Source organism: Garra rufa, chromosome 7 (assembly GCF_049309525.1).
Source record: "Garra rufa chromosome 7, GarRuf1.0, whole genome shotgun sequence".
NCBI lineage: Eukaryota > Metazoa > Chordata > Actinopteri > Cypriniformes > Cyprinidae > Garra > Garra rufa.
This window is the reverse complement of record NC_133367.1, coordinates 2,159,769-2,170,263: the sequence shown is the minus strand read 5'-3', so window position 1 is coordinate 2,170,263 and position 10,495 is coordinate 2,159,769. Positions and strand designations below refer to the sequence as shown.

The 10,495-nt window shown below is 36.5% G+C and overlaps 2 protein-coding genes across 3 annotated transcripts; both read left to right on the top strand.

The window, feature by feature from the left end:
• Positions 1 to 1,234: 1,234 nt before the first annotated feature.
• On the top strand, positions 1,235 to 4,263 carry mibp (muscle-specific beta 1 integrin binding protein). Of its 2 annotated transcripts, XM_073844266.1 has the most exons (8): positions 1,235 to 1,370; positions 2,127 to 2,217; positions 2,703 to 2,751; positions 2,941 to 3,115; positions 3,426 to 3,497; positions 3,577 to 3,683; positions 3,769 to 3,854; positions 3,944 to 4,263. In XM_073844266.1, the coding sequence occupies exons 1-7, from the start codon at positions 1,345 to 1,347 to the stop codon at positions 3,852 to 3,854; spliced, it is 606 nt and encodes a 201-aa protein (XP_073700367.1). In that variant the 5' UTR covers positions 1,235 to 1,344; the 3' UTR covers positions 3,944 to 4,263. The 2 variants fall into 2 exon arrangements, with proteins under 2 accessions (XP_073700367.1, XP_073700368.1); XM_073844267.1 differs by lacking the exon at positions 2,703 to 2,751 and having other exon boundaries at positions 1,326 to 1,370.
• Positions 4,264 to 5,944: 1,681 nt separating this feature from the next.
• loxl5a (lysyl oxidase-like 5a) lies at positions 5,945 to 10,206 on the top strand. The gene is made up of 6 exons (XM_073844765.1): positions 5,945 to 6,758; positions 7,532 to 7,640; positions 7,734 to 7,871; positions 9,667 to 9,823; positions 9,907 to 10,002; positions 10,087 to 10,206. Exons 1-6 carry the CDS (start codon positions 5,945 to 5,947, stop codon positions 10,204 to 10,206), a joined length of 1,434 nt encoding a protein of 477 aa, XP_073700866.1.
• Positions 10,207 to 10,495: the final 289 nt, after the last annotated feature.

Below are 10,495 nucleotides of genomic sequence, written 5' to 3'. Positions count from 1 at the left end.
CCTGTAAGTGATTTTACAAACGAAAAACAACGAAAAACCGAGTAAGAACATTCATTTCCTAAATTCAAAACAAAGGTGGGATTTTACCTCTCAATATATCCTGCCAAACAAATCAACCATAAGAGTTCAAGATAGAGTGACGTAGGCGTCTTTCATCATGTCACAAGAAAGAGTTATATTTGTATTTCCATGATGTGACAGACTATTCCTGTATGTATGTATGTGACTATTATAGCACCAGTCTTTACAACGGAGTGACCAGTCACACTCTCTTTGACCTAAATAAAGAATGACCCTCACTGTCATGGACATTTGGGAGTGGGAAACCATTCTCCAGTCATAAAATCCATATTTATTAACCGTGCGCTTTGACCATAAGCACGTACACCTGGATTTGGTAGCTCTATTGAAAAACAGCTAAAACCAGCCTAGGCTGGTTGGCTGGTCTTAGCTGGTTTAAGCTGGAAGCAGCTGGTTTTAGCTTGTGGCCAAAACCCCTCTAAAACCAGCCTGCTGACCAGCTATAACCAGCTAAAACCAGCCAACCAGCCTGGGCTGGTTTTAGCTGTTTGTTTGTTTGTTTGTTTGTTTGTTTGTTTGTTTTTTTTCAGCTAGTCACCAAAATTAAATTAGATTGAAAGGCAGTCAACATGCTTGAAAGACATTATGAATTAAATATGTCAGACTGTAAAAGTGTACAAGACATCCTTCCTTCCCACATTGTACAAGTGCACATCTGTGATGTATTAACCGTACCAACCCACAATGCATGTGATTTTGCCCCTGTGAGGAACATGGTGCCCTGCAAGTCTCCCAAAGGATTGTTCTGACCCCTCACCTAAATATTTGTGGGTCTATTGAGGATACCCATAAAAACACTCCGCATTTTCTAAATCCGTCTAATTGTTCCTAATTGTCCTTGTCAAGGACAGCAAACAATATTAGATAGATAGATAGATAGGTTTGCTCATTTTAATGTTATAGAATGGCTTTATAGTTATATAACCAACTCATTACACAAGTATTTATTATCTCTTTATGTTTATTTGTTCTGATTAATGTACTAATTTGCCTTCCATGGAATTCGTGGGCAGCCTGACTCAGAGCTACAGCATGTTCTCTCCTTCGTGAACCGCGATTGGCTCCCTAGCGCGTAAGCCACGCCTTTCCTATGACGTTTAACTTTGGTTATATGCCCACGTGAAACTGTGTTCTCACAACTCACTGGTGTCTACGGAGATAAGTCTGCAAATTTAGCTTCGAGCGGAAGTTTTTAATCATCACCTTTTAATTTTAGCCGTTTTGCGGCGTCTAAATTGCAAAACCTCAACCAGGTCGGATACAATGAAGTGCATCATTGGAATAGGAGGGTAAGTGGCTTTTTACAGTAATATTATTATTAACATCATCAACTAGTTGTAATAGTCACAGTCGTGCCATGTGGCTTTTATTATTTTTAAGTCAGGATGATATATTAAACCCAAAATAAATTATAACATTCTTACCGTGTTTTATTCTCATTCGTGACGTGATCCAATGAGTGCTTTGAGCTTTAAAACCTTGTTGAGGTTTTGAGCGGGAGATTTAAAAATCCGAGCGCGCCGAAATTTCTGAATGTTTTTAACGGACCTTCGCGCCTTGATATACCTATTCATCTATTAAGCTTATATTTTTATTCTGTATTAAGTAAAATAACAGCCTTTTCATTCATTTTTCTTGTTGAGATGCCACGTTTAATGTTATTTGTGATTGTAGTGTGTTTGTGCCTCGCCACTATTGAGCTCAATACAAAGGACTATAAACGAATATTAAAGAAACTTCTAAATTTCAAGACGTCTGAAATAGCTTTTTGTTATATTTGTTATATATATTGTTATAAAGCGTGTTTATTAATTAAGGACGTTATTGTATTGAACACGTGGATGACTAACAACAATGCAAACCTGGGTCAGTTTGTTGTCATAAGCCAGCTGAGGAACTGACCCTCCCGCCATTTTTATTTGAATACGCTTTTCACAGCTCGGTTAAACAAAAGTTTAGACTTAAAATATGTTTAATCGTTCTTCTTTTTAAATAGTTTAAACGTTGTTTTATCATCTTAACCTTGCTTTTTATATTTTTTTTAGTGTGACTAATGGTGGTAAAACCACCTTGACGAACAGGTTGATAAAAGCCTTGCCAAACTGCTGTGTGGTTCACCAGGATGACTTTTTCAAGGTGAGTTCAACTAAATGTAATTTATTTTGGTGTTGGCTCTACCAATTACACAATTCCTTTTCATTTTAAACTGTAACTTTACCTGTAAACTCTCCCTACCTTTTCCATGTTTAAGTTAGTAATTCAACATTAGATTATATATATTAATATCCATGATATTTTAATTGTAGCTTTGTTGTAGTACTGCATGCACACATTCAATAAGAACTAACTTTAAGACATAATCTAGTAATAACTCTTTACGTTTGCTTTTCCTGTTTTATTTGATAAAACTTTAATTTGGCTCCTTGTATAAGAGGGTCTCTGCATGTAAGAACTCAGACGTGCTGATCCAAGATCAGTTTCCTCCCATCTGTCGAGTTGTATTCATCAGGTTAAGATGGCCGAGACCTGATTCTAGATCAGCAGTCTGGCTCAAATATACGTGACGGCAGATGTAGACGATGGCATTTGCTGCAGTGTTTTACTGGTCACTGTTATTTCAGCCTCCGGATCAGATAGCGGTCGGAGAGGATGGCTTTAAACAGTGGGATGGTAAGAATATAAACTGTAGGAGAGTAATAACTCCTCATTCTACGCATCGCCCTCCCATAACAGACTTTACAATCCCTCCCAACCCATTTACATTCTCTCTGTGTGGCTTTGCTATAACTGAATTTTCATTTTCAACTTCCATTTTCGAATTTCAATCTTGTGCTAAAAGCCTGTCTTCTGCTTTTGTAGTGATCACAGCTTTGGACATGGAGGCCATGGTGAACACTGTCAAGGGCTGGATGGAAAACCCAATCAAATTCGCCCGTTCTCACGGCGTCCAAGTGACGCCAGCCGCAGAAATGGATGACCCCGAGAGCCAAGTGCACATACTCATCGTAGAAGGATTTCTGCTGTACAACTACAAGTGAGCAGCATATTAAACTTTAGGTCGCCTGAACTGTATGAATGGCAAAGATTAGATTCTAGGAACATTTGGTAACATGTACTCAACGCATATGTAAGAAGAGAACATCTGAGCATACATGGGGGGTCATGTGACGCTCTGCATTGGTGTAGATAAGGAGGCGCGCTGCGCGATTGGTGGGCACGTGGAACTGCATGAGCTGATTTCTGAGCCGGCTATGTAGAAGTGCCGTAATCAGTAAATGACTTCAGAGATGGTGTTCTTTTAAGGTTATGACCTTTTTATCATTTTTTTTTTTTTCTTCAAACAGGCCTTTGCTGGAATTCTTTGACAAATCGTATTACATAACCATCCCATATGAAGAGTGCAAGTCAAGAAGAAGGTGTGTTAATTTCCAATCAAACGCTTGGGAATTGTGCTAAACATAGTCAGCTGAAATTAATTTCAATTATTTCTTTCAGTACAAGGCAATACACCGTCCCGGACCCTCCCGGGCTCTTCGACGGCCATGTTTGGCCCATGTACCTAAAACACAGAAATGCCATGGAGAACTGCGGTTTGCCAATTAGTACGTTTCTTCACACTCTTGATTTTGAACAAAAACCACAATGTTTTAGATGGATACTCATTTTGTCTTACATCTACTTTACCAGAATACTTGGATGGCTTGAAAACGAAAGACGAAATCTACAACCAGGTTCACGAAGACATTCACAATACACTCCTTAATCGTTTATAGGTAGGAAAGCCAATCCAGATAGCTGGTATTAGAATTAATCATATTTGTTTATGTGCCATAATAAAGGAAGTTGTGTTTTTGTCTTTCAGCAGGAGGAGGCTGCTGCTAATCATCTGTAGAATATTGTAAATACGAAACGAATCTTAATGTGGCCTTTTGTTTTTAAACCTGTGACTACTTTTGTTTTTTTTTGTAAATAGTTTGACGGGAATGTAACTTAAATACTTGTGGAAGAACACTTTGCATTACCATTTTGAGGACCGTGTCCATATTTTAAGTTGTTTTTTTTTTTTTTTTTTTTTTGCTGTTGTTTTTCAAAGCACTCCTTGGTGACTTCTTCATTCTGGAAATAGTCTGTTTACCACAAAAATGAATTTTTGAAATTAGTTTTTATCTCTACCAATAAACATTGTGCTTCGACTACTTTATGTTTGTCAGTTTTTGCATTTCACACCAATAATGACCAGGTTTTGTCAATCTGTAGAACACATAATTGAAGTCAAAAGTTTACATACACCTTGCAGAATCTGCAAAATGTTAATTTTACCAAAATAAGAGAGATCATGTGTTATTTTTGTATTTAGTACTGACCTGAATAAGATATTTAAGTTAAACTAACCACTTTTCTTCAGAAAAGTTCTTCAAGTCCCACAAATTCTTAGGTTTAAGCAATTTTGTGTATTTAAACCCATTCTAACAATGACTGATTTTGAGATCCATCTTTTCACACTGAGGACAACTGAGGGACTCTTATGCAACTACAGAAGGTTCAAACACTCACTGATGCTCACTGAAACAGTATTTGTTTTGTTACTTGAGTTTAATTTTGAGTTGAGGTGAAAGCCATTAAATACTATGAATGGCTATAAGATAAGAGCTGAATTTCATGCTAAATTTCATTGACTATTAAATAACCATTAACTAACGTCCATTGGTTTTCCCCTTCTAAAGTTATCAAATGGTTTTAAGATGAAAAATAATCTGACAAATGACGTTCCTGGGTATATTTTTATTTTCTCCCAAATTAGCTTGCATTAACTCATGGATTATTTTTTACAAAAACATAACCTTTAAACGGACACAGTAATCTCTGTGATCAAATAATCACCCTTTCCGCTCCAACACAAGTTCCAGCTCCCAGTTCAGCTCTACTATTTATTGCTGAGTGCAATAAGGCCTCATGAACCTGCATGAAAACAAACATTGTCTAGACATTTTCCTGAATAAACCTTGAGCTCATGTTTTAAACTCAGTGTTGAATGTGCCTATGTGCTTTTAAATAGTGTCCCTTTCTCATATGACAAATGCCTACACATTCACTTCAAATATTTGTGCAATGAAATAAGTGGAAGGGGAAAGTGAAGACATTCGTCGCTATTAGGAGCAATTGTCGTCATAGGGCAGATTTTTTTGTGACAATGGCGTGACTGAGATGTTCACATTATTAAATGGATTTTATTGCTAAAGAAATGACTAGATTGTTCACGGTATGCCAGTAATAAACCCTTATGCAATTAAATAAAAGAACTCAAACATTATATCTCACTCCCTCTAGTGGTGAAACCAATCATATGCAATGATCTGGAATAAAGAAACCAGAAAACAAATAGGTTATGCCTTTGGTATTAAGGTGGCACCACAGTTAATTTTTGTAAACGGAATATGAGGGTGCAAAATAATCTAAATATTGAGAAAATCACCTTTAAAGCTGTCCAAATTAAGTTCTTAGCCATGCATATTATTAATCAAAAAATAAGTTTTGATATATTTACTGTAGGGCATTTACAAAATATTTTAATGGAACATGATCTTTACTTATTATCCTAATGGTCATAAAAAAAAATTGATCATTTTAACCCATACAGTGTATTTTTGGCTATTTCTGCAAATATACCTGTGCTACTTAAGACTGGTTTTGTGGTCCAGGGTCAAATACTGTATGTAAAACTTCAAGGAGGAAAAAGTGAAAAAAGAAAGAGAGAAACGCCTCACAATGTACCGCCTTCATCTGCACCTAGGCTTATTTAATAGCTTTTGGGAGCACAAAGTGCTGCACTTTCTCTTGCATTCTGCTCACAAATAATTTTAAAATGACAAAATATTCATTTATTTTAGTTATCTCCGTACACCTGTGTATCCTGGTTTGTTTGAGCACCGCACAGCACCACGGACCCTGGAGACACAAGGTTAAGTGGGAAACTAATGGGCAGGTTTATAGTTTACTGAGCAGTGGTTCTCAATATCACGCACCTGTTTCTGGAAAACTGAACGCAAGGTTTTTATTGACGAGGCTTATGCCAGCAATCCCAAGCAGGATTTTCATGGGACGTTTTGCCAATGCTAAGATACACACAGTTGGGCATGTGGCGCACAGTCTTGGACCCTACATAATGTCTGGTTACGCATCTCACATGAGGAATAATAACCATGTAAAAAGAACTGCACTTTCTTCAAATGAAGCTCTGCGTCCCCAGCAATATGGGACAATTCCAACTGGCACATCTACATTGGAAGCTTCAAAAAGCTCAAGAGCATCAGGACGCCATAATTTAGCTACCAGCACATCACCCACTGCAGCTACTGGAAAACCACCCACTATCAATTCTGAGGAGAATCTGCTTCCTCAACCTCTTTCTACTTTGACTGGGAGTAAAACTGCTAATAAATCTAAACTTTCAACAACAACCAATTCACCTGCACCTTCAGCAGCTGTTAACAACAGAAATACAGTACATCCTCCTTTTCAAGTTGATGAAAGAGGAGCCAACAGTATGATTGGTGATGAACCAACAAATCCCCAAGTAAACAACAGAAACTCTTTCAACTTTAATCTACTACCGTATGGAAGTGTCGATAGATCTCTTCAGAGAGAAACGGGTCATGGTACAAGGTATTTTCATAACGGTAAGACAACTTTTAAAGCTTGTTCATAGTGAAAATTATAGAGCGCGTCTTTAAAGTAAATATCATAGGATTGTGGCGCGAACACCTTAATCTAGCGCAACGCATATTGTATTTTGGCGCCTACTGTTGGACAAACATAAGATTACATTTATAACGCATAAACGCTTTGTGTACTATATTTGTGATGTAGAAGTGACATTACCGTCATGGTTTAGTGTCAAATCCCGACGAAAATCCCCGTACTGTTTACCTCAGGCGAACTTCGCTTCGCGACCGTTTTTTCAGAGCCAAGTGGAAAAAAAAAACAATGAACGTTGTTCAGACTCCTTGCTGAAACTTTTAAATACACAGAAAATTATATTTCACTCTGAATTAGTTTGCCATTGCATGGAAAATATACAATCATCTGAAAGCGAAATAAGCTTTTCATTGATATGGTTTGTTAGGATATTACAATATTTGGCCCGAGATACCACTATTTGAAAATCTGGAATCTGAGGGTGCAAAAAATCTAAATAGTGAGAAAATCGCCTTTAAATTGGTCCAAACTAAGTTCTAAGCAATGCATATTACTAATCAAAAATTAAGTTTTGATATAGTCATGGTAGGAAATTTACAAAATATCTTCATGAAACATAATCTTAATATCTTAATGATTTTTTGGCATGAAATCGATCATTTTGACCCTTACAATGTATTTTCGACTATTCGACATTTAATTTGTATTCTGTCCATTTAAATGTTAATTATGAAGTTCTAAAAAATATTTCCAGGTCTGCCGGATCTTATTCCTGATCCATACTATATCCAAGCAGCATCTTTTATCCAGAGAGTTCAGATGTACGCATTACGATGTGCTGCAGAAGAAAACTGCCTCTCCAGGTAGGCTACTGACTCTATTTGGGAACCAAACAACAAAATCAGTAAAGAATTAAAACCGTCTAACTATTTAAAATATTTGCCTTTTTTCTCAAGTTCAGCGTACAACTCGAGAGTGGGCGACCTTGATTACAGAGTGCTGCTCAGATTTCCTCAGAGGGTGAAAAATCAAGGCACAGCAGATTTTCTCCCTGTGAAACCTCATCATCAGTGGGAATGGCACAGCTGCCATCAGTAAGTTTCTGTCAACATGTTCTAAATCATTCACCTTAATTCTATAGAAAGACTATTCTTTCCCAGATAGCACACGTGCTTTCGCTACATCTGGAAAGAATCTGCTGTGTACAAATCTTATGTCAGATTTTCAGTACATATATTCTAAATCATTAACATCTGATAGGAAGCGTCCTATAGACATTGCAGATGAGCAAACACTAAAAAAAATGTCTTGCAGATACGAATGCAGACGTCAAATAGATGTCTCTGTGGTGCTATCAGGGTTAGTTTTAAGGCCCGCTGACACCAAGAATGATAATTATGAAGACAGCTACCACAGTAACTGTATTAGCGTTGACAACAACGCAAGATCTGTCTGTTTATTATAAACACGCTCTGAAGTTTTGTGATTTGCCGCTTTAAATGCCCAGCGGTCTTTAAAGTCAAGTCTGATTGGCTGTTAATGTTTAATAGTTCATCAGCTGGAAAAGATTGTTCATATGTATCGCTTTAGTTGTGGTGTGAACTTAGAACTTAGAATATGGTACTGCAATAGAATTAGGAGGCTTTTTAAAAGCGTTATAATTATATTTATCGTACTTGGTGTGAATGGGTTCCCAGCTAACAATTTTTGATTCCATAGAATATTAGTTTTTGGTTCCTAGAACATTATTTTTTTATGGTTTTTGGTTAGCCAGGAAAGTTTTCTTAACATTCCTAGAATGCTAGTTTTTGGTTTGTAGAACGTTCCCAGAACGTTAATCTAATGTTCCTAGAATGTTATTTTTTGGTTCCCAAAAAGTTACTTACTTGTTTTTAGAACGTTATTCTAATGCTTCCCTACTGTTATTAAATCGTTCCCAGAGCATTTTTGTCAAGGGTTGTTTTTGGCTAGCCAGGAAAGTTTTCTTAACAGAAATGTGACCCTGGACCACAAAACCAGTCATAAGGTTAAATTTTACAAAACTGAGATGTATGCATCATATGAAAGTTCAATAAATAAGCTTTTTGTAATTTATTAATAAGCTATTGATGTATGGCTTGTTAGGATAGGACAATATTTGGCCAAGATACATCTATTTGAAGATCTGGAATCTGAGGGTGCAAAAAAATCAAAATACTGAGAAAATCACCTTTAAAGTTGTCCAAATTAAGTTTTTAACAATGCATATTACTAATCAAAAATTACATTTTGATATATTTATAGTAGGAATTTTACAAAAAATCTTCATGGAACATGATCTTTACTTAATTTCCTAATGATTTTTGGCATAAAAGAAAAATCAATAATTTTGACCCATACAATGTATTTTTGGCTATTGCTACAAGTATTCCCCAGTGACTTTTGTGGTCCAGGGTCACAAATAGAACGTTAGTTTTGGTTTGTATAACGTTATTTTAACGTTGGTGTATGTGTGAAACTTCCAGGAGGAAAAAGTGAAAAAGAAACTTGCAAAATTCAGGGAATGTTATTTTATGGTTGCAAAAAAAAAAAAAAAAACTAAAAATAGCCATCAGGGAACGTTCTCCATAGGTTATTTAAAAAATAACCACCATGCAACGTTGTTGGAAATATAACCTAAAAAGAACATTCCCTTAAGGCAGACATTTGGTTACCAAAAAACAAACAAACAAAAAAACTAAACGGGAACCAAAAACTAAAGTTAAGGGAATATAGCAGCTTATTAGCTGTTAGTCATGCCCATATTTACTTGCGCGTTGAGGAATAAGGTGGATAATACAGTTTCTATTAATGTATTGATAACAAAGTCATTGTTTTATTATATAACTTTGTTTTTATCCAAAAAAAAAGACATTATCACAGCATGGATGCCTTTAGCAATTACGACCTTCTGGATGCCTCCACGGGCCGAAAGGTGGCTGAGGGACATAAAGCCAGTTTCTGCTTGGAGGACACCAGCTGCGATCCAGGTGTGAGGAGAAGATACGCCTGCACAGCTCACACACAGGTCAAGAGAATACAGTGACGTGTCGTTCCAACAATTAAGTCATTTTATTAGCTGGTTTAGAACTATTTTCTTTTTGGGGGCAGGGATTGGGCCCGGGCTGCTATGACACCTACCATGCCAACATCGACTGCCAGTGGATTGATATTACAGATGTTTCTCCTGGAGATTATATCCTAAAGGCGAGTTATCAGTTAGTCATTCTATTATTTAGTTAGACCAAGAAAGTTAGAAACGCATTTTGAAATAATGTGAATCAATCACAGGTAACCGTGAACCCAGGTTTCCAGGTGCAGGAGTCTGATTTCTCCAATAACATTGTTAGATGTGATATCAGATACACTGGGTCGTACGTTCAAGCACATAACTGTAGAATCACAGGGTGAGTTTTATAAAGCCGTTGAAACAGAAGTCTCTTTACCACTGTGAACACTTTAATGATGTTTATTTATTTCACAGATACTGATTTACCTCATCCAAACGTCTAGAGGTGAAACCATCCAAAGACGTCTTTGTTATGGACAGATTAAGCATCAACTTGACTTGCTTTTACTTAATTTATGTTCTCAGCAGACACTCTTCTAGCAAAGCGACTGTATGATGAATAAATGATTATTTATTAACCTTTAATTTAAAAAAAGTATTCAGTTGCATCTTCTATTTATATTTAATTTG